The sequence below is a fragment of the Bemisia tabaci genome, unplaced genomic scaffold (assembly GCF_918797505.1).
Source record: "Bemisia tabaci unplaced genomic scaffold, PGI_BMITA_v3".
In the NCBI taxonomy this organism is placed as follows: domain Eukaryota; kingdom Metazoa; phylum Arthropoda; class Insecta; order Hemiptera; family Aleyrodidae; genus Bemisia; species Bemisia tabaci.
In genome coordinates this window covers 206,743-234,275 of record NW_027311738.1, presented here as the reverse complement: position 1 = coordinate 234,275, position 27,533 = coordinate 206,743, and the positions used below count along the sequence as shown (strand labels likewise).

At 39.8% G+C, this 27,533-nt stretch overlaps 1 protein-coding gene across 2 annotated transcripts in view; it reads left to right on the top strand.

Annotated features, from left to right (window-relative positions):
- Window positions 1-27,088, top strand: part of LOC140225771 (uncharacterized) — a 111,633-nt gene extending 84,545 nt beyond the window's left edge. For both annotated transcript variants that reach the window (XM_072305679.1, XM_072305680.1), the window contains 4 exons: window positions 12,377-13,874; window positions 16,483-16,593; window positions 20,102-20,528; window positions 22,107-27,088. In XM_072305679.1, the coding sequence (XP_072161780.1) occupies window positions 13,428-13,874; window positions 16,483-16,593; window positions 20,102-20,528; window positions 22,107-22,396 (1,275 nt within the window). In that variant the 5' untranslated portion in view covers window positions 12,377-13,427 and the 3' untranslated portion in view covers window positions 22,397-27,088. The remainder of the gene's footprint in view (window positions 1-12,376; window positions 13,875-16,482; window positions 16,594-20,101; window positions 20,529-22,106) is intronic.
- The last annotated feature ends 445 nt before the right edge of the window (window positions 27,089-27,533 follow it).

The window sequence follows — 27,533 nt, the reverse complement described above, 5'->3', positions numbered from 1 at the left end:
TTTGAAAGCAACCGATTCATTTATACCGAACGAAACTCCGAGCAAACGAGAAAAGTCAATGGAAATTATGAATATGAAAATTTGCGAGCCTCAAAGTTCCTTTACATTTAATTTCTCTGCGCAAAGTTTTTTTCAGATTAAATCCACCCTTATTTCTCTGAGTTGCTTCAAACCTTTCCTTTGGCGATCCCATATGATCTAATTCAAATCCTCACGGTCATACAGCAATTTATGTGATGGTGTCGCGAACCTTTAATGCGTGAATAAAAATTATAACGAAACGTTCAACTTTTTACAAAGTTGAAAAATTCGATCCGCTCCGGGCAGAACATAATTTTGATGCCTAAAATCCTCTTTCGTCTCGCATAAATTACTTGAATAACTAGCGAGGAGTCTCTGGAATACTTAATTTCTACATGCGGCAGTAGAATCGCAGCCTCATGTCCACGTTCTGCTCTGCCGCGCGGGCAACGAACGCCCAAGCGCCTTCTACTTTTCGAGTATGCAACACGGACATCCATCGAGTACGAATAGTTGTATCAAGGTGTTGATCGCATTGTTGCATCGTTTGCGTTGATTTTAGCTGGAATGTGACACATTACTAAACGTACATAAATAGCCGATGATCAGGTGTGCGCACTGCAAACATTTTGCTGCGTTATTCTACACCAAGAAAGTATGAAACCAGGAATTAAACCGCCCAAACCGGCGTTGCGACTCGACGATTAGAATTTACGTTCCAAAAAGCGCCGTTTTGAGAAAAAGAAAATTAGGTTTTCGCCCGTCATGATTGGCACTTTAAATTTGTGAAATATGTTGTAAGTTCACTTTCTCCTTTGGCGCAAGAATGAGTTAAACCCGACTACCACTTGTTTTTTTTTAATTTTGGGGAAGATTTTCCATCGAAAACTCAACTTACGATTTTTCGAACTCACCAACTTGACAAAAATCGCCAAGCTTTAAGAAAAGAAACTGTCAAAAGAACGACAGTGAATAATAATGTAATAAAAAAAGAAAAAAAAAAAAAAAAAAAAAAAAAAAAAAAAAAATCTAGGGGGCTACAATCCCTGGCTGCTTTGCATCCCAACCCTCCGAAGTTCTTCGCGCCTCAAGCATTATGCATTACGCGTTACTTTTTTATTTTATATTAGAGAGTATGATATGAATGAACCTCGGAATCTTCAATATCCTTCTAAACTCACGATCAGCAGTTCGTCTAACCGAGGTTTTCGCTCTTACAACATTTGACTTTCTACTTTCCCTGCAAATTGACTGAAACCAGGCTTCGGTGGGCTGATTTTTGAAATTGGTAAACAAAGTGATAGACAAAGAAGACTAAAAGGATATGGAGGGATCCTGTTGGTGGAAGCGAGTGGTTGCATTAGACATAGGGGGTAGGTAATAGACGAACTAACGGTGACCCTCGGGAGACTCTATAGTTAGTTCATCATTTTCTCCCTTAGTCTATGAGAACCACTCATCTCAACCAATAGGATCGCTCCGTACTCTTCACATCTTCTTTGTCTATCACTGTGTCTATCAACGTCAACAATCAGCCCGCTGGCTAAAATAAACGCAAGTATATACGAGCAGTTTTAAGACTCGGCATTGCGGCAACTGTGATTTGTTAGAGACCTCAACCGCCCCTCCCCCCTCGCCGTATCGCGGCGGTGGGTCATTTACATAGCCGGCTGATTCTGATTGATCACCCATTATCGAAGTGTCGTCATTGAGCCGGAGCGGGCGACCGGACAGTCGCGTCAGTCTTGTCACTGCCCGATGCCGACCTGTCGCTCGTAACTGCGTCTTCATTGTAGTATTGTCGCACGCAACGCATCGCGAAAAATCATTCATCCTCCCGACCGACGGACGTGGAGCCGGGCGCCTAAGTTAATGCTCGTAGCGCGGCTCCGCATAAAGGGCCGATCGCTGCTGCCATGTAGGTCACGTACCGTTTAGCAAAATACCTCACGACATAGTCGATGCTTACTGGGGCACTAGGAAAAACGTTCGGAAATTGAGTTGCTCTTTGCAGAAATGACGTATAAACTTTGCGGCGCTGCGCAGTGGATCGAGTCAATGGAAGAAGTCGGACATGGCATTTTTGACAGAAATTGTAAAATTTTACGTTTATCTTCTCACAGTGGAGATGTTGCATGTGTGAGGAATTGGCGATTCAACTGTTGATTCTTATGTAAAAGTTCGCGAGGAACACGATGGTGCCACTGATTTTCTCTGAAATAAACTCCCAAGCTCAAAAAAAACTCAAGTTGAAGCCAAAATGGAAGGGATATCCCACGCTATCCTGAGAGTCCATCTCTACATCAAGACAAACTCTCCATGCAAAGATAGGGAGCAAATACATTGACAGGGCTGCCACTTTATTTGGGGACTCTAAAACTGAAAACACGGCAACCCTGCTAATGTATTTGCTCCCTATCTTTGCATGGAGATTTTGTCTTGATGTAGAAGTGGACTCTCAGGATAGCGTGGGATATCCCCTCCATTTTGCCTCACTTTGAGAGCTTTTTTTGAGCTTAGGATTTGATTTCAGAGAAAACCAGTGGCACCATCGTGTTTCTCGCGAACTTTTACATAATAAACAACAGTCAAATCGCAAATCTCTCACACATGCAACATCTCCATTGTTTGTCTTATAATGAAGCCAATTTTTGCGAAGGCACTTGTAGAATTTTTAACTCAACATTACGATGTAAATAATATCCGTTTCAAAATTTAATATGAAAGTCTGTAGGTAGATGCATTGATGATTTCTAAAAGTTACTTCTAATTATTGGTGAATAAACGTTCTCTTTATCCGTCAATTCAGACCTGACGGATCCTCAATGGACGAAAAGTCTATATATTAAGTAAGGTACCAAATTAATATTTTCCTGTTGAAACAGTTTTTTTTTTCTATGTGTTTCGGACTTTTTTTTCCTTCCGATCTCAAAAAACTTTTAAGTATGAATTAAGAGAGTGTCAAACTCCAGCCGCATTGCTAAATGCAATAATTTAACCCAAGAGATCAATCGATAACGCTGATACTTATTTCTTCTCAAAGTGTGAATCCGATTAACGATTTAAAATGAACTTTATTAAAGCAATTTCAAGCGTATCAATTGATCTCAGAGATTAGCAAGAAGTCCGCCATACTCTGCGGGATTTCAATTACGAAACCAACCAACAGTTCTTGCCGACAAACACTCATTTCGGAGGAACTTTCAGCACACCACTTCACTATGAGAGGCTGAGTTATTGAAAATGATTATCCTACACCGGCCCGCAGGTATAATCAAGTGTTGATCATTGTATCACAACATGGCAATGATGACGAGTCAATTTGATTTCCATGCGGTTGCCTTTCAAGAGACGATCGCACCGTGAGAACAAGATGCTCCGAGGTACAACTCCGCGCAGTTTTTGACTAGTGAAGCACTGGTGTCGAATTAGCCTAAAATACATCGAAATTTTCCTCAGTCCTCCATAAAATAAAGGACTATACTGAAAAAAAAATCTCGGTGTATTTACGAAGAAAAGGGTAAAATTACCAAGAATTCAGAGTTCTATTCGATCCCAGTTTTTTCTCGGTAAAATTACCATTTATGGAATTGGTAATTTTACCGAGATTATTGAACTTTCTCGGTAATTTTACAGGACCTTGGTAAAAACGCCAATATCTTTTATCGACTGTGGTAGAATTACCGAGATAAAATGGCAGAGTTACCGGGAATTGATTACCAATTAAAGTGGTATTCTTACCTGAAAAAAAACAGTAAAAATACCGGTATTAGGTAAGCTTACCAGACTGTCTTTGTAAAATTACCAATAATTGGTAAAAAAAGTGAGATGGTAAAGGTAACAACGGACCGTGGTAAAAACGCCGAGTGTTTTTTTTTCAGTGTAAACAGAACTAACATCGAACTGCTAACGTGCAGCGGTAACGGTGAATGTTTTAAAACTTCGTTTCGATCACTCTTTCATTTCCGTCTGTCCTCATGATCCTCAACGAACCACCAGAAACAATGTAATTTTAAGCGTTGTGATAGCTGCTTTTTCGTTTAAATTTAGTCATTATTGCCACTTAAATCATGTTTCATGTGAAATTTTGTGGAAGATAAACACATATCGCAATGCCTTAATTCGCACCTTGTCTGGAGGTATTAGTCGAGAAAGTCGAAATTTATATATCATGTTAGTAAATTTTATTCTACCCCTAAAAAATTAATGCTGTAAAAATGCGCACTCGAGCAAAACTCTTGTAAGTTATCAATGCTCGCTTTTGAAAACTGTGAAAAACCGAGACTCATAAACATTGAGGTCGCATTTAAAATAAAGGGGGTTAAAATTAAAAACTCAAATATACCTTAATAAATTAAAAGTCCGTGCTAAACGCGTTTCAAGGCCGTCGCAGCCTCATTTGACCCTCCCCCCTCTCATTTTGACCCCCTTTTTTTCAATGCTCGCTTTTTACGGAATGGGAAAATACCCGGAAAGTTAACCTCTCTCTTCCTTTGAAAGGCCGCCACGAAGAGCTGTTTTAATAGACCGAAAGCCTTTTTAAATGAAACATTGCATCATTCAGATCTCACAAAAGTATGTTTATATCGTCCGAGGTAAAATATGATTTTTCGGGTTTTTTTCCATCTACCATTTATTTTTCTTCCCCCATCAAAAGTGTACTAAATATTGTAACAATCCGACAATTATGTCTAGTGCTTCATTACGCGTTCCTGCTCGTTGTTTGTGAATAAACACGTCGTGAGTTTCATCGCGAGGAGAGAAGCCGGGCTTTGGGGAATAAGGTGAGCGAATTTTGAATGAGCGCTTGAATCAATGGCTGTATGAATGGACGGGTGATTTGTTGGTACTTGATTGCTGTAGAAGTGAAAGTGATGCAACAGCAAATCTGCCAGCTTCGTCGAATCGAACTTGAGGAGGGATAGGAATTGGCTCCGTCAATTATCGCGTCTTTGGCCCTATTTTATGTAGAGCTTATCACTTACCATATTTTCAATCCAGTACGAACAAAAACAAAAAACAAATAAAAACACTGCACTGGAAACTTTTGCATATCCAATTCAAACATGTATGGGGATCTTGGTCTCAATATAAAAGCATCTGGAATAACCATTTACCAGGACTGAATTTATGATTCTCGGGCCCTAAGCAGCCTGTGTTGTGGACACACAATGTACACCAACCCAGAGAAGAAAGGTTTCGTGGTGAACTTATCCAATGGAAGGCGGTCTGGGGAAAATTCCACACAAAACAGAAAGAGATAGAGAGAAAAAGATTGAAAAACAGTTTCCTGTTCAAAAAAACTTTTCTGCATAAAGAGAATGAAAATTCACGCGATCGATATGCACATTTATTATTTCAGAATCCTTAAAATTCTATACACAATTGTCAGTAAGTACTTGTTTTTACAGGTGATGCACATTTTTTGACCTGTAACAACGTAGACACGCAGCAAAGTTCATGGCATAAACTTCATTTGAGATTTCTCACTTCGCCTTACAGTATCGGCATGACTAATGACTATCCAATTAAATTAAGAAGGATGCTAACTACAGTAGACTCTGGATTATCCGGCTTCGTATTATCCGGACTCTGGATTATCCGGATCGATTTTGCAACCATGTAACTGCGTACGCATTCCGATAAGTGAGCGGATCCGCGGAGAAGCGGTCGCAAGGCATATTGGCGCCTGCAAGGCTGAAGGAATACTTCACGCATTGCGCCAAACAGTGAGGTCGGCGTGGAACGCATTAGCGCCTACTAGATTGCATAAATACTTCTCGCATTACGCCAAACGCAGTGCAGTCGGTTAGTTACCCTAAAACGCACATTAGCGGCTACAAGACTGTATGAATACTTCACGCATTGCGCGCTTTAATCGTTGTATTGTAATTTATCGTTGTCGGCTACCATTCACAATCACCATTGAGTCGTTCAATTTGGCGTTAACCTTTAAATTCGTGTTGGTATGTACATGATGTATACATAATAAGAATACTGTGGTGTTGGTTGGTGGTGTTTGTGTTTGCTATTATTATCCGGATCGGGCCCGGCACCAATTAATCCGGATAATCCAGAGTCTACTGTAATCTCATAATACGGAACATTCGCAGCTGAGAACGGACGGAGGCACCTCAGAAAAAGTCACTCATAAAAGTTAATATTCCAAAAGGTCTTCAATCTCTATTGAAAACAAACCATTAAATTCATTCATCCATGCGCAACTTTGTGAGTTAATTTATTCCTGAGCGAGAACTAACAAATTGAAAAAAAGAAGAAGAAAAAACTTGACGCCATTAGTTCTATCATAGCAGGGAGTCCATTTCTTCCCACTTCTGCTTGACATCTCTACCTTTGATTTTCATCTCCGTAAATCAGGTAATACACGCGATTATTCATAAGTACTTGTACAACGGGGCTAATTAAGATACACCTGTTAAAAATTGTCACCGGTCATTTTATCTTATTTTTGACGTTGAGAAAAACCACTTCGGCAGAGAGCAGTGCCAAATGATTCTTGGCAGGAAAAAAATCCGGATTAAGATGAGCGAGGGGGGGGGGGGAGAGAGAGAGGGAGAGAGGGGGGGAGGGAGAGAGAGAGAGAGAGCAAAAAAGGTAGAAAAAGCACTGACAGGTTGGGTGGTTGATACCTGAGCTGTATAGGAATAAACCTCCTCAGTGATCGTATAATGACTCTGGTCATGCTTCTGGTCTTTTTAATGCTTGAAAATTGGAATTTGGGAGCGAATTTTTCACAGAATATGCATTAAGACTAGTTTTGCTTGAAATCATTAATATTTCAATTTTTTCAAAACTGCACTTATACGTCTTGTCCTTCAAGCCCCTCATTTATTCCTTAAGATGCGTACAATACAGACATTTCTTCACCACACTAAGAGAACATACTCTCCTTGAACACATTTGTGTTTCCATTACCACGACAACGGAGGCATCTGGATTTAAATTTAGTCTTGCGATTCTGAGGCTATAATAGAGTCCATGCTTAATATACTTTTACGCCCTTTTAGACTGCGACAGAAGATCCGTCATCTTACTTCTTGCATGTGCTTTCCATGCGAAAATGACGTCAGACGATCCTCTGTCGCAGTCTACAAGTACGTAAACTTATTAGGCGTGGACTCTACATACCCGCAGATGATGCCATTCAAGGACCCCACCGGCGGGCTGATTGTTGAAATTGATAGACAAAGCAATAGACGAAGAGGCATACGGAGCATGGTGCGATCCTATTGGTTGAAATGGTAGGTTCCTATAGACTAAAGGAGAAAATGATGGACTAACCATGAGATCTCTCGTGGATTGCCGTTAGTTAGTCCATTATCTACCTTATTTGTCTATTGCATCCATCCGCTTCCACCAGTAGGATCCCTCCAAATCCCTTTTGTCTTCTTTGTCTATCAATTTCAATAATTAGCCCGCTGGAGTCGTTTTCTGTCTATAGTTTGGATTGCATTTTGCAAAAAAGAACCGGGAGCATTGCATGTTGCTAAGATTGTGCAACTTCTTTTGTTTTGGAAGAAAACCCTGATTATTCATTTACAGTTTCTATTTTACTCGCTAAAAACTGTAAATTTAAGACAAAATTACAATGTAAATTTCACATTTGCTCATCCTTTCGGTGACTTTATTGCAAAGGATGAAAATGCACAATCTTAGCATCATCGCAATTCTTCCGGTTCCTTTTTGCAAAATGCAATCCATTTACAAGTGGTTCAAAAATTTATCGGGAAACGGGTGATAAGTTGCCTGATTTACTGTTGAAGAGAAATTAATCAATTTGGCAACCGTTTGAGAAATGAACTGGTGATTTGAGCGATTAGGAACAGCGGCGTGGCGTGCTTTGCGATGTATCGATTGATCGGCCATTGAAACCTATGGAAAAGTATCGATAAACAGGGTGTTCGCAGCGAACACCTTAGTAATCGATTCTTTACCATAGGTTTAAGTGGCACAACAATCGATATATCGCAATTCACGCCACGCCACTGATTAGGAATGGACCCGCGAGTCGAGTCTTTGACTTTGCACGCCCGCGTCGTTTCACGTCACGTCGCGTCGCGTAGTCATCGTCTCACACTCCCACGCGTGTATTTTGACCGTGTCTGCCGTGCATCGGGCGTAGTTACCATGTTGTCACGCTAATCATATGTGTTTATCTCCAATTATTACATTCAGTAGTCTGCCGTGCCAAGGAAGAACACCGTATGAGCCTTCAGACGTTGCCACATTTCCTTCCATAAAAATCAAATTCAGAGGGAAACTCGAGGATATTTTTCCTCAAATTTTTCAGAAGTGCGATTTTCCTTCGCACGGCAGCAGTGCAAAACCTCTGATATATCGTGACAGGTTTGCCGCCGGATTGAAGTGATAGTCAAGCTCAAAAACTATACAGTGGCGTGGCGTGAATTGCGATGTATCGATCGTTCTGCCATTTAAACCTATGGTAAAGAATCGATTATGAAGGTGTTTGCTGCAAACACCCTGTTTATCGATCCTTTCCCATAGGTTTAAATGACAGAACAATCGATATATCGCAAAGCACGCCACGCCACTGCAAACTACGTATCCGCCTGATTGCAGTATTCAAAATTTCTGCTCCAATTCTATGTTTCAAGAGGGAACGAGGCAACTTTATCGCTTGGAATTTTGTGCTCCTAAACTTTTTACAGTTTTGTTCGCAATTCAGTCTAACTTATGTTAAAATTCCAAGGGATAATATGAAAAAATATTGGTTTCATCCAGGAAAATTTTGCAACTCCCAAATGCTCTTACGGCGTTCTTCCTTAGCACGGCAGCGGTGCAAAACAGCGGCGTGGCGTGCTTTGCGATGTATCGATTGATCGGCCATTGAAACCTATGGAAAAGTATCGATTAACAGGGTGTTCGCAGCGAACACCTTAGTAATCGATTCTTTACCATAGGTTTAAATGGCACAACAATCGATATATCGCTATTCACGCCACGCCACAGGTGCAAAACCTCTGATCTATCGTGACAGGTTTGCCGCCGTATTAAAGTGATAGTCAAACTCAAAGACCAGGTATCCTGATTGCGGTTTTCAAATTTTTGGCTCCTATTCTATTTTTCAAGAGGAAACGGGTCAACTTATTTCCTGGAATTTAGCGCTCCTAAACTTGTTACAGAAGATTCAACACTTTGAGAACATTACACTCTCACTCCCTCTGTAATGAAGAAATGGACGACACACGATATCTCTCCGAAGTTGTGACTAGGAGAGTGTTAGGATGTCTGCAAATTATTCAAAAGTTACTGGAATTATTACCTATAGGTAGAGCCTCTCTCGACTTGCACGGTTCATTGATATACGAGTACACAGACCTGTGTCCGTCCTCCGCATCTTTGGACGGGAGTACTGTCGTTTCCACCTCCAATTGCACTTGTATTAGTGATTACTTTTCAAACAAAACAAAAACACACGAGATGATCGCTCCTTGATGTGTCTAAAACTCGTGATGCGACAATTTCAACCTCTGTACAGCTCAAATTGCATAACCTCTCAGATGAAGGAGAGCTTAGTTTTCCCCCGAAGTCTTACCTGTTGATTCTGCTCTTGCAATGGCATTTGTTTTAAGCGCTCAGCCGATAGGCAGCGCTTTTTGATTTCGACTTGCCTCTGAGTACTAGTATACTAGTGCTAATGCGTTTAAATGGCGCACCAGCTCATCGATGTGTAGGCTTTTTTGGGGGGGGGGGGGTCCATTTTTAAAATAAATAAAGCTGTGAAAACTGTATTTTATGCTTTTAACGTAATGCGCAGGTAGTTTCGATCGTTTGTCTGTAAGAAAATTTCTTAGCGGTAGAGTAATTCTTATCGAAATTGATCGTTGAACTCAAATGAAGCCTAAAAAAAACGCGCCTGATGAGCTCAACGGTGAGCTCATTTTCGGGAAACAAAAATACGCGTTTACGGTTTCCTTGGTAACCTTTGTTTGCTATCAGCTGATGTTTTATTTCCATTTCCCAGCCAAGTCGACGGAATTTATACGTCCTTTCTTCATTAAATACATTTACTAACACCTGAGCGCTTTTCTAATACGACAGTATTGGAACTTTCCCGCTTGTTTTTTTTTTTTTTTTTTTTTTTTTTTTTTTTTTTTTTTTTTATGTATATTAAATTGATGAAGTTCTGCAGGAAGATTTTCACCCACAGTTTGGAAAAAATTGATTAAGGAAGAGTATGATATACACAGGGGCAAGGATGGTAGAGGTAAAGATTTGCATTTATCGGCCTACAGTAAGGTGGCAAGCGCGATCATGCGTCTACTAGCGTAATATCCTGAAATAGCCAGAGACTGCACAGTTTATGATAACTCAGCGTAACTTATCCAACGAGCTGATTATTGCAACTGATAGATAAAATGAAAGACAATGAGAGAAAGAGAAATGGAGCGATCCTTTTGCTGCGGAAGCGGGGGGTTGGTGGTTGCAATGGATAATAAAAGGTAAGAAATAGACTACCCAACGGCAACCCACAAGACAACCTATAGGTAGTCCATCAATTTACCCCTTAGTTCAAAACAAACACCCGTCTCAACCAATAGGATCACTTAATTTTCTTTCATCTTCTTTGTCAATAGTTTTTCTGATCAACTTCAAGAATCAGTCGGCGTGTAAATCTAGATTCTAGAATCTATACCCGATATTTTTATAGAGGCAAATTCATCCCGATTAAGTCTGACCTATACCCAATTAGTTTTTTGCGTAGTCTATCGAGATCGACTTTAAAAATCCTCATCGATCATCTCCAGTGGCGAGGCGTGAATGATCGATTATCGATATTTTCCCATTTGAAATTATGGTAAAGAATCGATTATCGAGGTGCTAGTTGCGAACACCCTGTTTATCGATCCTTTTCCATAGGTTTAAATGGCAGATCAATCGATATATCTAAAAGTACGCCACGCCACTGGAAAATTCAGTCTCAGTCTCATGTGGCCCTTAAACCCCAAAAGGAAAATTTAGAATTGAACATACTACTCCACACAGTGTGTTTTATTACTTTTACCACCCATGCAATGCCGCAAAAATCGCTTAACGCTTGCCACTCTAAAAAAGGTAAAGAATACAAAACGCATCAAAGTTCTAATGCACTCAATGGTGAGCACAATGAGGACGATTACAATACATTTGGCATTGTCTGCTTTAGGTGCCATAATTCTGCTGTGTCCGCGTGGTTTATGTGTGTGAGATATTCCGTTTGTTTTATGTAACGTATAGCTCACCGTGGCGAGACACTAAAATTGTCGGAGAGGTAATAAAAAGAGTGGTCAAAAAGAACCTCGCGTCCCACCGTAAAATTTTGTTTCTTAGACCTTGAAAATTCGGCTGAGCAACATTAATTAGTCCTAATTTTACTGTTCACTCGTCGGGTTTTCATAGATTTGAAGCTTGCATGTGATTATTGGATTTTTACCAACAATTCTACAGCAGTTTTGATACGTTGTTTATTCAGTGTTGGATTCTGTCCCATCCTCTCTATCAACGACGAGACTGCAGAAAGTGCATTTTGTTTACGGTGTCCTCAACTTTCTGTTCTTATTTGATTTAATCACTAGAGGACAAGCCAATGAAATGATCGCAGAATATTTTTCTCGCAGAAAAGAAAGATAATGAGAGAAATGACGTTGAGGATTTTTCAAATTAAAAAATAAATCATGAGAAGAAGTCTGCAGCGACCCAAACCGGGGTACCTACGCGTTTCAGAAGGTATTTGCCCCGCCGATATGCTGTGTTTTTGAAACAAGGATAAAGATTTGCTGCGAAACTGTAGAAATTTACGCGTTAATTTTGCGTGAATTAATTTCGGATGAGTTAGGGGAAGTTGGAAGAGAGAGGTAAAAGGCATGGAAAATGGTCCAAATTACTATATCAAATAGACCTATTGAAATATCCTAGACTCGAAGTCCACGTGTGCGCACTAAAAACTGAAAGCACACTAAAATTAATGTACATTCGACATCTTAAGTTTAGGAAAATTCCAAGCCTCGGAGATCAGAGGACATGTCTTTCTCAAATAATTTAAATTTCTGAATCTCCCGAGCAAATTCCTCTCCTGCACGTTGTGAAATTGTGGAGTCCCTTCGGTAAAATCTCGGTATTAAAATAATCTCCTTCCAATATCCAGTCTACCAGCATTGTCTTGCGCGCCGTTACAGGATCAGATGGATCATGTCGGTGGTGTAAGTGAAATTGCATCTCTTCAGATTGAAGGTGCATTTAAAAGCATGTTTCTCACCTTTTTCAGTCGCTCGTAATAAGGACTCGGTCATTCTTAACTTTCGCTGATTTTTCTTTTAATTTTGTTCTTTTCCAGATTCAGACGAATGGTGTCAAATATCCCGATAAATGGAGTTCAAGTCATGATGAAGTTCTACTTCAAGAAAAAACCCAACATGTCCTGCTGATGAATTCAAACATCCGAGTGAAATTCCTCCGGATCGAGTTCATTGTCAAAAAATCTTGCAAATTCAAAAATCTCTATACGGTGCGCGTTTTCCGAATTTTCTCGTTGAGCGCGGTCTATTCTAGTACAAATTTTAATGTCTTAAAAAAATCTATATGCCTTCCATTTGACTCTATAAAAATTTTTAAAAACACGTGATTGTTTCCGATTTTACGTGTTTTGAATATACTCGACCGTTCCTCAAAAATTCGGCGCTACCGTTATTTTTCTGTGATTTGCTGCCTTTTTTATTAATACCGGGTTTACGTCGTATTCATGTCTGCGGACGATACTTTACTCAGTGCCTAATTGTGTTGATCTCTTTTACGCGTAAATAACTCATTGTTTTTGGTGCTCCTATCTATTAATCAACTTGCGTTTTGAATCAACCTCAAATAATAAACTTTTGATTGGTTGATGGCAAACAACATCCACTCAAAACAACCGTGAATTTTACCTCCGATCGAAAATTTATATTTATATAATTGATTCTTAACTATATTAAACTTCGATTTCTTTGAAAAAGTGTTAGTGTGGAAAATTTTCAACGACGGCTGTAATCTAGGACCTTGCTAATCTTCGCTTTATCTGTAAAACTAACAGCAAGAACAAATTTTACTCGTGAATAGTGTTTCAAGGGGCAGAAAATAACAATCAAATCATAAAAACCACCTACTTGCCATTCTTCAGTTATTTCAATTATTCTGTCCGGTAATTAGAGAGATTTCAGTGCCGTAAGAAAAATTCAGTGCAACTCTTCGAAAATCTTCTCTTTTTGTGTCTTTTCGAAGTTTCCCAAATTTCGGTCCAAAAATGACGTTTTCCTCGAAACCTTTTAAACTGCGGAGCGTGAGCAGATTGCACAGCTCGAATTGATAGTGGTCCTGGTGACTTGAACGCGCGGCTAAAAAGAACAACCCAAATGTACAACCTGAACGTGCCTTCCACGGGGGGAGACGGGGCTCTCGCACTCCCCCAATCCGGGTCTCAAACCCCGCGCACCCCCGAAGTTCTCAATACCCTGATGGCTGTGATGAACCCCCTGGACGCCTACACCCCGACGGACCCGAAACTCGCCTCCTCTCCACCGGGTGATTCCGAAATGGGCTCCGGGACCGGTTCGGGTATCGGTTCCGCGACAGCGCATCCCATTCCTGTGTCGAGTATCCAAAAGACTCGATCTTTACTCATCAAAGAGGGGTTGAAGCTCACGATACAGGCGAAGCGGGGTGCGATGACGCCCGGATCGGATTCTGGTTCGGAACTGGTTCATGAAAAACCTACCCCCTTCCTGAGGGAGGATTTTACCATGGACTCGATCGGGTCCGATGAAGGAGATGATGGGATGTCTTCCATAGCTGGTGATGCGGTGAGTTTTCAGTTTTTTTTGTTCATTTTTTTGGCCCAGTATGCTATACTGCCGACTGCCGCACTGGGGAGAACATTGTATAAAGATTCGGATGTTGCCAAATTTCCATTTGTAAAAATTTAGTTTTGCGAAGTGTAGAACATTTTTCTTTAAAATTTCCAGATACTTCACTGAACAAAAAACTCGGGCCGTGGGAGCCGAAATTACGGGCTATATAGACATACCGTCCGTTCCGGGCTCAAAGGCCGAAAATTCCGGCTGCTGGAGGCGTAGCTTCGATTGCTCCGGGTTCAGAGGCCGAAACTACGGCTCCAGCAGCCGGAATTTTCGGCCTTTGAGCCCGGAACGGACGGTATGTCTATATAGCCCGTAATTTCGGCTCCCACGGCCGGAGTTTTTTTTTCAGTGTTCAGATCAAAGTACAAATTAACTGATATGATAAATTAAGAGGAAAATATTCAATGGGTTCTTGAAAATGTGTGTTTCATCAATCAGCCATATCCCAAAGTTAATACTGCACTCAGTGGAACGAGTCTTTGGCAGATGTCGAACATGAAATTTTTCACAAAAAATGAAACATTTAACGTTCATCTCGTCACAATTTTAATTTTAAGCGATTCGGAAACATTTTTCATCGAAAATGTTACGATGAAACCCATGAAACTACTTTTAAAACATCGACATTTCATACTTACGAAGATATTCGTTTTTAAAGTTCATAAATCCTGTCCGACCTCTCTGATTGGCTCGCTCCGCACTGTACGGCGTTCCTCCTCAGTATGCAAGTACACTTGATAGAAATCAAACAGAACTTTTTCTGCTTAATGAAAAACCTTAAATGAAGTTGAATTATAGATCCCAAATAGCAGAGTGTAGTGAAAATATTAAAATAAAATTGCGTTTTATTGCAACAAAAATTAAATGTTTTACCATGAAATGCAATATTTTTACACCACATGGTCATTGAATGGCGATTTTAAACAATCAACAAAGTGAGTTCAATGTGTCAGAAAGATAGGCAATATGCAGCGCAATTACAACGCAAATTACATACCGATGGTGAAACTACCAAACCACGTATCTCGGTTTGCGACGTCGCAGACTTCCTGCCATACTTTAATTTTTAAATGGGAAAGTACTCAACGTCAATTCTTAAAAACTTCCGTGATTTTTCTTCTCAGTGCGAAGAAAATTCTGAAAAAACTTCAAGGAATGATATTGAATTGTTCTCCTCCAGAAAAATAAAATGAGAGCGGAGATTTTTAGACACCGCAAACGAGATAGTGGTTTGGTAGTTTCACCATCGATACGTGCAGAGATGCATTATGCGCGGCATTTACGCAAATTATAATAGAGGAAGATATAGCCGGACCACGGAATTATTGAATTAGATTAGAGTTTATTTATTCTACATTTAGTAATTTTTAAGTTGATTAATTTATTGCTTTTAATAATTACAGTAATACTCATCATAATTGTTTTTTTTACGTCATTAGAACGCAAGACAATTAGTTATTCATAATCACGATGAGAACCAAATAAATTTTTAGTTACAGGAATTACACAACCAATTTCAGGTGCTACACAATTATTATCAAAAGAAATGAATATAAATTATAATTCAAACTTTTTCACGTAATAAATCTAATTAAACAATTCCGTGGTCCGGGTATAACTTCCCCTATTATGAAAAATTATAAATTATTCCAATTTTATTGCAATAATTTCAATAAGTTGCGTGCATCCAATCACTGGATAGGCAACGCACACGACACCTCGATGCAGTAGCTATAATTTTACCATGCAATTGCAATTTATAGCAATCTATGCTGCTTGGGATCGAATGTTGAGTGGACTTGTAAAGATGGTAAAAGTAGAAAGAAAAAGAAAAAAAGCATCATTTTGATAATCAGGAGCATTAATGGCTGTCATGCAGCATTTATTGCGTCTTGTGAATTTGAAGGCACTTCTTGGACTCTGATCTGATGTTTATGCTGAATAACGTAAACGGTCAAGTGGAGGAAAATCAAGATCACTGCAAAAGTGATAAAATTAATCTGTTGAAAATGCTAAAAACAGTGGGACCTGCAAAAAATGAAATTTATGGTATTGTCATAACCTATTGGGTTTTAAACTGAGCTTTAGACTTTTTGAGAAAGATTAGGCAAACTGCATAACCTCAGTAGTATTTCAATGCACATTATTTTTTTACCTGTCTTGTGCAGTCCACTTAGTCCAGTTTTTACCAATTATGTCACACCTTTTTTTCCCCGTCTCCAGTTCTTGCACTTGTTTTTTATCCTAATTTGCTCTCCCTCTCTTGGCTTCTTCTACGTTTTCACTCTATTTGCAGTAGAATAATGAGTTGAGGACACAACAAATAACTACCCTAAATCTGTGAAACCAGCTGTTCATCATTATCTACCAAGACGACAATTCCGCCTATCTTCTGTCCCCCCCCCCCTTTTTGAAGCTGATTTTAATCTTCATTTGGGACTATAATACTCACGGCTGTGAGCAAATCTTACAATTTTTTTTTTCACCATGTAAATTCATCGTAAATGATCTTGCAAGACGTTTAAATGGCATTCCTGGTCCCTTTTTACAGGTATTGTCTTTAGAAGACGAAGAACGGAGACGGAGAAGGAGAGAAAAGAACAAAATCGCAGCGACGAAGTGCAGGCTGAAGAAGAGAGCACGAACCGTCAAGCTGGAGGAGGTGTGTACCTACTGCTACATTCAAAAGACCATTAAAGTTGACAAAACAAAAAATAAAAAGTAAAAAATTAAAAAAAAAAAAATAATATAAAAGGATCAATAGGACGTATTTCTAACAAACAGACCTATGTGGAGGTGAGAAATATGGGGTGTGCTCGTTAGTTCTCTGGCCGTAAGAGTGAATGAGAATAATAAAGCGCCAGTGACGTCAGCGGCAATGATGGAGCCGACTATCGAGAGGGGGATCGTCGTTAGAGTCCCTTCATACTGAGAGTCAAGACAACACCCCCTCATGGAGTCACAAACGGGGATAAAGATTACAGAAATTGAACGTTTTTAGTAATCTTTGATCGGCCCATTCTCAAATTCCTTTCTCCGTTCCTTCTCTCATTCCGTTTGTTCCTTGCCGAACCCGTAATTCCCTAGTCCATTCCAGATTATAATCTTTGCAATCGGTGAAAATGTAATCCTTATTCCCGTTTGTGACACTGTGAAGGCCTAAAATACGGGAACCAATCAGAGATGGATTCACATTGTCTTGACTCTCAGTATGAAGGGACTCTAATCGTCGTCGGGGCGCTTTAACTCATGAGCCCTGTTCACAACGCTCTCTTGCCATGCCCGCGGCTCATGAATCCCGCATTCAGTTGCCACATAGGTCTCTTTGATAGAATCTAATATCCCGCTTTTCCAATTCTTCAAAAGGAATCACGCCCTCTTTTACATTGTTTCTTACGCAGCTTTCTAGAGCACACCCCATATTTCTCACAGCCTGCACATAGTTCTGTTTGACAGAAATACGTCCAATAAGTGGAATTTATTTTATTTTATAAGTGGAGCTGTAAAAAGTCATGAATCAAAAATACTAATATAAAGTAGCCTCATGAATTCATTGTCATGAATTAATTGTTGTGTTTTGTGTTCATGAATTCAACTATGTCACTATAACGCCGAAAACATCGCAGCGTGTGGAATTCGCGTGGATTAAAGACGATGTTATGGTTTTTTTTTTTTCTGTTGGGCCGTAGATCTTTAATAAGCGACCTTATGATGACCGATTTATGTCTTCCTGCTCTCAGTAGTTTCCTCTTGCCTTCCTCTCATCAGAGCATCTACTACTTAAATGGAATAAATACATTTTATAGAAAAGTTCAGATTGTGCTTGAAAATACCGTTAAGATTTATTCAAAATTTTCTATTGGAACAAAAATTGGTGTCAAATCTGGCAAAACATTAGAGTCATTCGGAAAAACAAGTCCCGCATTTCCCCTGTTATCGGACCCCATCTCGTGCGCTTGAAGTCTGTTTTTAAATATTTATACTCCTGAAATTAATTCGTTTTGTCACACGTGGATTCCGACCAAGTTTTGTCCGTGAAGAACATATCCGGTGATTATTAAAACTGGGACCTCATTTCAATAATCGGCCAGCACCTCCTTAAAATATAGTCGGATCCGGTAATGTGCGGCCAGAGAGAATAATTTTGCCTCCATGAGAACGAAGAGAAGTAAATTTTCTTCCTCTTGCAGTCCGTGTTGAAGTTAATGAAGGCTTTGTTTTAGTTTGAAACCCATAATCGAAGATGAAAACGTTCTTTGCGCTGAAACTTGATAAATATCTAAGCAGTGCTTTCATCTCCAATTTATTATCTTATTTTGAGAACAGGATTTTTTCTCTTGCGTATCTCGTATGAGGAATAAACTTTCATAAACCACCCGCCGCCGGCCCCCTTTCTAGGGCTTCCGGAGCAATAACATTCTCTAGCGTGTAGTACATGAAAATGTTCTTTTTAAGAGTTTGCTGACCAAAAACTCGTAACGTAATATGAACCTACCAAAAAAAATTCAAGCAATAACAACAGCCTGTCATAAAAGGCAATTAGAAATAATAATACATTAAGTAAGGAAGTGCATCTCGTTCTTAAAGCAACCAATTCTTTCCACTAGGATTAAATTTTCAGAGCAAATAATTTAAAGTGTCAATTCAATCGTTAAATGAATCGTTAAAATACCTTTGAGAGACTAGTTCATCAATATATTCTTACAGGGCTTCTGATTTTTTAAAAATTAAAACTTCCACATTAGTGTAAAACCAAGCTTAAATGATACTAATTAACATATCCGAGACAATAATCTTTCAATAATGATTTATCTGAGTTTTATATCGACGGCTAAAGTGTGACACCACGCATCTCAATTGCTCTGTTTCAACATCTCCGCTCCTTGTACAGATTTTTCGAAGAGGAACAAGTCAACTCTATAGCTTGAATTTTATACAGAATATTTTACTACCAGAGAGGAACACTGGTGTTTTTAAAAAATTACCTTGACTAGTTTTCTCAGGAAAAAATAAAGTATCCAAACATTTTTGACAGAGTAGTGCCGTATGCTAAAATAATTATAAAAAGAAGAATCTTGATACTATACATTTTTATTAAAGGTTATTTACTTACATGCTGGTTACTTGCATGGCTACAATGAAAAGGCCTTTTGCATGTAATCATTGTAGCCATGCATGTAACCAGCATGTAAGTATAAATAACCTTTAATAAAAATGTATAGTACCAAGATTCTTCTTTTTATAGTTACTTTAAAAAATAAAGTGTACTTAAATGGAAGTTTACAATGTCTCAAATGGAGATACGTGGTGTCGCAATTTAGCCATCGATATTATTTAACTTAATGTTAATTAACTCTGTTAGATTATGAAATGAGAAGAACATTTTATAATGTTCTCTATTATCAGAAGTTGCACGATCATTGGACAAGGGAATTATTCAAATCGGTTTTTTTCCCCGCCATTAGTGGAAAACCGCTCAGGCAAGTAAGTTGGGAGGGCTTTCACACGTGCTATCGTAGACCCTGCGAAGTGTGAACAACAATGCAACTGTCCATGCAAGTGAACCGACGATGAGAGGAAAATTCCAAGGGCGCGGCTCATCCTTTTTCCGAACAGTCACAATTAAAAGATACATTGTAAAGTGAATGAGCAAAATACCTTATGCACCTTGTTGCCACTTCTCAAAATGACTGTCAGTTATTTGAAAGCTTCGATCATCACTGTTGTTCTCTTAATATTTTAACCCTCAAACTTAAGCGGGATTTGCCCAGACCCTATACATACTTTGCGTATGCTTGGAAAAAATTTAAATCCTCTTTGTATCAACTTTCATCAAATGAGGCATTTGCATTACCTAATCTGTTCTAAGGTGCTAACTCTAGACTGATAAATCTAGTCTCAACGTAGGATGAGTCTGCTCTTTTAATGCGAGAATCATTTTATGAAAACTAGTGTATTTTACGTTGTTATTGATAGAAAGTAAGATACGTCCATTTTTATAAAGTAGGCAAGCGCGCAAAAAAAAAGTACTCTTCCGCCAAGAAATCTAACCTTACTTCACAGCGGCGGAGGGAGGAAGAAGCAAGGATATTTACCTACCTATTAATAATAATTCGGAAGCCGCCATGAGGGGAAAAAATATTTCATGCAACGTTTGATGCATTTTTCAGGAATCAAAATTGCTGGAAAATCAAAACGTAGACCTGAAAGCGGAAATCGAGAAGCTGAAGTCGGAACGACAGCAGCTGGTCGAGATGCTTTCGGGACACCAGAAACACTGCAAGAAAAACCACCGAATCACCACTCTGACCGAGGAAGATTTCGCCAACGACCCGGAATTCATCTCAACGGACCTGGGGACGAACCCCTTCCAACCGGGAGACGCAACCCTCGCCACGACCCCTATGGAGCCCGGCAAACCCGAGGCCGTGAGCCACGGGCCCAGCACCTCTGCGCATGCGCAGTACACGATGGACTACTCCGCGCAGGAGTTCCCGCCGTCCGAAACGGTGCCCGTGAGACAGGATTACGTCTATCCAGGCTCGGAAGTCTACTTCAGTAATCCTGATATCAAACCACCAATTGGCATCATTCCAGGTCAGTTTTCTCAGAGAATGGTAGATTGAATGTTGGGAGATTTCTGAGTGCACGTCACAGGGTTCAGGGTGCAGGGTGTAGGTGCTTTGACCATCCCAGAGGAAAAGAGCAATTAGGGAATGGAAGCAATTTCTTCGGTTATCCAGGATTGCGCGGAAGGTCTAAGAAAATACATGAGGATTGCGCGAAAAGGACAAGGATTTGCGAAGTTAAAATGAAGTTAATTTAAGGTAAACGTTTGGCAGAACAGGAAACAGTTGGAAAATAAATGTATTTTTATCTTAGCGCTAGTTTAGGTTAGTTTGTTGACAAGTCATCAATGTCTTATCTTCTGATGATAAATGAAGTGAGAAGATTTGAATAATGGTCGTCAGTATAAAGAACTTTCCAAACTTTTCTCGGAAAAAATATTCAATCCGGAGAAACGAGGCAACGTTGGAATGCTCATGCGGCGTCGAAACACAACATGGGCCTTTTAAGCTCTATGATTCGATGCCAAGATTATCCCGTGGCGAGTTCGATTAATCGCGCCAAGCACAGTGCGACCGGCGTTAAACGCATATTAGCGCCTGCAAGACTGCATGAATACTTCTCGCATCGCGCTAAACGCAGTGCAGGCGGTCAGTTGGCGGGAAACGCATATTAGCGCCTGCAAGACTGCATGAATACTTCTCGCATTGCGCTAAACGCAGTGCAGGCGGTCAGTTGGCGGGAAACGCATATTAGCGCCTGCAAGACTGCATGAATACTTCTCGCATTGCGCTAAACGCAGTGCAGGCGGTCAGTTGGCGGGAAACGCATATTAGCGCCCCCAAGACTGTAGGAATGCTGTAGGACTGCGTGTCATCATTCTTGATGGGGGCCGCTCTATACTCCCGTGCCAAGAAAAAACGCCGTATTAACTGCCTAATCTAAAATATCTGAAAATCTCAAAGGAAAATATGCGCAACTTTCTTCCAAGAGGAAATTTTTATCGGAGGAAATTTGGCAACTCCCGAATGTTCGCACAGCGCTCTTCCTTATCACGGCACTACTGGAGTCCTGTCGGGGTCCCCTGAGTAGAGTACCTTTATAGCGAGAGTATGGACAGATCGCTTCATGGAGGGCTTAGGGCCCAAAAGTGCAGCCACCTTTCTAACCAACTTCTAACGCACAAAATTTCACTGCCAGTCTGCAGATTCTAACTCTAACCAAGATGGCTAAGAATGTACATAAATAAGCGTTCTTCCGCAAAAATGAGTAAATTTATGCACAAACTAAGTCAAATACGTGCTTTATAAACGATGGTTCGTAACAATTGTATTAGTAAAGCGCTCTGGATAATTGAAATTCATAGATTGGCTGCATTTCTGGGCCCTAACTTTATTCGCGGAGGCATCGGTGAAAGCCTGATGCATTTTCGGAGTTTCACATCTGTCTATACTCTCGCTGTACAGGTACTCTACCCTGAGCCGCCCGTCAGAATTCCTGGGGTGCCGAACCATCCCAGCACCCTTGGCCAGGCCACACCCCTATCTAAAGTTCTCTATTTAAAAAAAATCAGTGTCGATGACTCTGTTGTTATTTCTTTGATTCCAGGCGCAAACTACTACGAGCGGAGCTACAACGCGACGACGCACCCGAGTTTCCCGGCGTACTCAGTGGCGACGGGAGTGGCGGCGCACGGTTCGCCGTTCGCCCACTCGGAGTACGACAGCAACGTGGAGCTCATGAGCCCGGCCAGCACCGGCACCTCCGGCTACACCGACTACTCCACCAGCGACGCCTCCAACTTCTCCCATTTCCCCGTCCCCTGCGCCACGTCCCCGCCCGAGGAGTACCCCCAATCCCACCCTAGGTACAACTGCGTCTACGAGATCAACCCATAGCACCGGGTGCCCATTTCGACCCAGCGGCATACTCAGCATGAAATACGGACATAGAGTACATAGAGTCGTCATGTAAATGAGAGAGCTGGCGCCATGTTCTGCTCGACGAGTTCTGAGCCCGGTGTGCGCCGAGTTCGGGTCACTTTTTCGATACATCGTCACCTCCCAGGCAAAGTATCACAAGCGCCATGCGGCGTTTAAAAATTTCTGCCGCCACTTTATTTTTTTACAGAGAAATTGTTCTACGAAGCTGTCCGAAAAATTCACTGAATTCTCTTTGTGCTGCCGATAAAATTTAGTGAAATTTCCAAACAGATTCAACCAACAATTTCTCAGCAAAGAAGTAAAATGGCGGCGGAAATTTTTAAACGTCGCATGGCGCTTGTGATACTTTGCCTGGAAGGTGACGACATGTTCGATCCAAAATGGCGGTGTGGAATACGTGATGATTCCTATCTTCCTTGTTTACATCGAATGGCTGGGTACCCGTGTATCGGGAACAATCGATAATGTATCGAAAAAGTGACCCGGCGTCACAATTCAGGCGGAATTCAGGACCTGGAAAATGCTTTGAAGTGGCGCCGGCTCTCCCACTTACATTACGACTCTATGTATTCTATGAATACGGGAGAGTTTCAAATTGACCGCGTTTAACAGAAAGGAACCAAGCCACATCAGCTATTGCCAAATTTAACAGGGCAATTTAATTTTTTTACGAGAGAACGTTTGTGTGGATTCCTTTGAAACTTTTAAGGAATTTGCTTCGCACTATGGAGAAAATCCATCGAAATTTGCACGAAAATCCGCACAACCGTTTTCATGTGAAAAATTAAATTGCCCGATTCAATTTGGCAATAGCTGATGTGCCTTGGTTCCTTTCTGATTAACGCGGTCCAAATGGTGTGTAGGAGCACAATGCACTTCTGTTTGACACAGAGTGGAAACAACGACTTCAGACTAGCAAACAGTAGTAGGCTAATTTTTGTGAGCTGATTATTAAAATTGATCGACAAAGCGAAAGACAAAGAAGATAAAGGGGAAATGTAGCGATCCTATTCATTGGAAGCAATGGGATCGCCGATGGTGGTGTTACTGTAGACTAACAGAGAAAATGATGGACTAGCTAAACGGTTTCTCGTGGGTTGCAGTTAGTCAGTCTATCACTTACACCCTCCGTTGTCCATTACAACCACTCACCTCCACCAATAGGATTACCGATTGGATTTACCATATGTCTTCTTTGTCTATCGCTTTGTCTGTCATGTTCGATAATCAGCCCTTCGCTCAAGTGCAGGTTGCGTTTGAATAAAATCTTTGTTTCAATATTGCTGTCCTCAAATGTACATCTTAATTTTGGAAGAAAATGGAGATACTTTAGTAATTTAAGTACAAAATATTTCGATTAATCCTAATAGTTAGGATTTGTTGGACATAGCAAAATTCCAAATGCCACATAGCAAAATAGTTGTCTTGTAAACATACTTCCAGTTTTGCTAAGAGGAAAAACTCATTGTGAAAAAAAATGATTCACCCAGTAAGCCTCAGCAGCCAATTCGGTGAGTACCTTACGATCAATATGAAGATGGTTAAAAAAATTCTCCCTTGCGTCGCTGCTACCTCACTGCAACCCCCCCCCCCCCCCTTGTGAAGCATATTGTATGAATATTCATAACTAACAGCAAATTAATATATCGTGGACCGTCACGTATCCAAAACTCAATGAAGATTAAATTGAATTAAAAGTGTTTAAGAAGAATCTGCATGTATACTGGCTTTCAAGTTTACTCACGAGTAAGTGTCCGCAAAAGCTTTTCTTCAGGAGAAGTTAAAAACTTCCTATCTACTGACCGCGGCGATGAGTCAACCATATTTATGCCCCCAAAGATTACAATTCATGTTACCTCTTTTTTATGTTTTTTCCCCGTGCCATTGTCTTCGCAGTTAGCGACTCCATTCAAGCCATAATGTAACTACTCAAAGTTAAAAACAACAAAAGATTCTGCCAAAGATATGTAATGGTCATTTCCACTTAGTGACAAACTGAAGCAATTCAAGATATTATGAGTTGTTTCACAAAAAATGGAAGTGTTCCTAGAAATTGCTTGTTTCGTCGGTTACCTCGGTGATGAACACAGTAAAAAAAGTTACTGTTAAGTATTTGTATGCTGAGACAACTGTTTTTATTGTTTGATTATTTGTTTTTTCTTTCTATTTTTTACCAAATTTTATTTTTTCACCCCTCTCCCGGTGTTGTATTTATTCAAGAGCTTCAAAAGCGAGAGTCGCTTTTTCTCCTTCATAAAATTCACATTTCTCCGTTCCTCCAGCTCTTCTTGGCTTCCATTAAGTCACAAATCGCTACAAATATTACATTTCCATGTCAAATAGCAAAGATTACCAACCAAAATGGACCAAGGGACTTTAATACCGAGTTGATACGCTTCGAATGTGAGCTCAAAACGGAGGCATCGATGATTTTCCCAGCCTTCTCGTCGGCCAATGGTGCAATTGTGGGTCATCGATGACCCTATTTGCAGCGTGCAACTCCGCAAAAAGTGAGAAAAAAATTAGAGAAAGGATGGAGCAGAAAAATTAGGGAATGCCTTGATCAAAGATTACGAAAAAAAAGGCACGTAATCTTTTTGACGTTTTTTTGCAGTCAAAACTTGAGGTACCTTAACTTCCCTCATGAAGGACTCTGCTGAAACCTTTCGGCAGTGTCGTTAATTGGTAGAATTCAATGAATCGATGATCATTTAAACCCATATCTAATCAAGCCAATAGTTTGACCACGTTGAGGAGGAGGGAACTACGTCAAATCAGCCATTGCCAAATTTCATCAAACGATTTATTATTATTTGACTCGAGATCGATAGTGTACATTTTTGTAAAAATTTCCGAGGACTTTTTTCATGATGTTAAACAAACTCCCTGACATTTTCAAAAGATACCACACAACTACTCTCCTGTAAAGAAATAAATTGTTTGATGAAATTTGGCGATGGCTGATATGGCTTGGCGCTTGGCTCTTTCCTGCTTAATGCGGTGCTGTTTGGAGACTCTAAGGCATGAGTAGAAAAAACATCCTTAAATCCTTGAATTTGTTTAAGATCATATCTATCTAGCTACGTATCTGCGGCACGAGACTAATGATCAAAACAGCTTCTTGATGTTTTTAGAGAAACCTCATCGATACAAAAATGGAATATACCAAGATAAAATCTAACTGAAAATACACTTATGCTCTCGCATAGTGATTCTAGTAAAATCTCAGCAGTAGTTCAAAATTGAGAATAATGGACGTAATTACGATAAAGAAAAGTCAATTTTTTCATCAAAAAGATAAAAGGAAGGCATTAGGTAATTCAATCTTTTGATAGCATGACAATTCTCTCCACACCCTCAACATTTTATTCCAACTGGTGTCACTGAGTATCGTGGATGTCTCCCAATATTGTGGTGGATCTTTTGATGTATTGCCTTCTGTAGGGCAGATATTGGACCTCAAAGTATACGCTTATGCCCCATTTGTATTAAAATGTTACCGATATTTGAGTTGTACCTACCTTGTATACAGCATTATTCATTCAATTAGTATTTACCAAGCACATAAAATTAGTTTTCTATTTATCGACGGTGTAAGTCGGCAATCACATAACTCGTTTGCAGTGTCTGAAAATCTCCGCCTCTATGTTATTTTTTTAAAGGAGAACAAATTGACATCATTGCTGATAGTTTTTGCAGACTTTTCTTCGCACAGAGCGTGAATTGCCGTTGCACAGAGCAAAAATTGCCGTTGAGCAGTTTTCCGTTTAAAAAATAAAGTATGACAGGAAGTCTGCGACGTCGCAAACCGAGTTATGTGATTGCCGACTTACGCCGTCGTTATGCTGTTGTTCTCTTTCTGTTTACTTTTTTCTTAGTTCTCTATTAATAGAAAAAATGTATGATATTTTTTTTCTCAGAGAGAGACCCCTGAAACTTCATATAACGTTGAGTTCGCCGTAAAGTAAAGAACAATCTGTGAATCCACCACCTTACCTTAAACTAATTGATTACTTAGGTATTTTCCAAAATAGATACCGAACGAATTTTGTCTCAAACATTTTATTGTAATTATTCTTACATGTATCGAAGGAGAGGTTTAGAGGGGATTTCATCTGAAAAAAAAAAAAAAATATAGAGATCTTAAGGGACGTATGAAACTTTTCTTCGTTGATTTTGAGTCGGCTGTTGCCTTTTTGACGATTCTCTTTCATTTGTATCTGGTATCCAGAATTAACCAACTTTGTTAAAATGTATTTATATATGATCTTCCCGTGCTTTTGCTGAATTTATGTACGTAAGCTGCATCTTCTTAATATGGCCTTTTCATTGTGTAATGTAAATGCTCAATTTCTAAAATCAAACAATTTCTTTGCTTAACTGAACCTAATCGTTGTACCGTGTCTAGGTCAAAATGAAATAAAATCAAAAAGCTCCAGAAATTGGAAGTTCAAAATTGCTGTGTAAATATTTATAGCTTTACGAAAAGCTGCGATTGTATAAAATCCGAATTTCTGTGATATTATGAGTTAAAATAAGTGAACCAAAAGCATAAATATTACAATTTTTATCCTGTCCAAAGGAATATCAAGGAAATGTTTATTTTTTTTTTGTTAGAGAAATAAATACATTATTTTTTACTGCTTATCATGCTTTCAATTACTGTCTCCCTACGTGGCAAAAAAAAGTCAAATATATACTTTGTCATTGTGAACACTGAACAATTTTAATTTCTATGCACTTTAACGCACATTCCGTGTGAATCTGTCACATATTTTGGCACAAAACGTTGTGACAACAAAGCAAATTATAAGAAGAACGAAAACCCGTAAGTATATTGGAGCGGTACTATTTACATAAACAGCCTCCCACCCAGGCTCGCCCCATCCCATCTCGGGCCCTGGTACCAGTTTTAAGGTCCGGGCCCCAAGCACGGACGGGGGGGGGGGGGTCCTAGGGGCATCCCCCGAGAAATTTTAGAATTTATACGACTAATCGGACGCATTTTGAAGCTTCCATAAAGATTTTTTCCATCAGTTTTCAAAATACTGAAAATCTTGAAAATAGATAGAAATTTTCCAGGAAGTATACT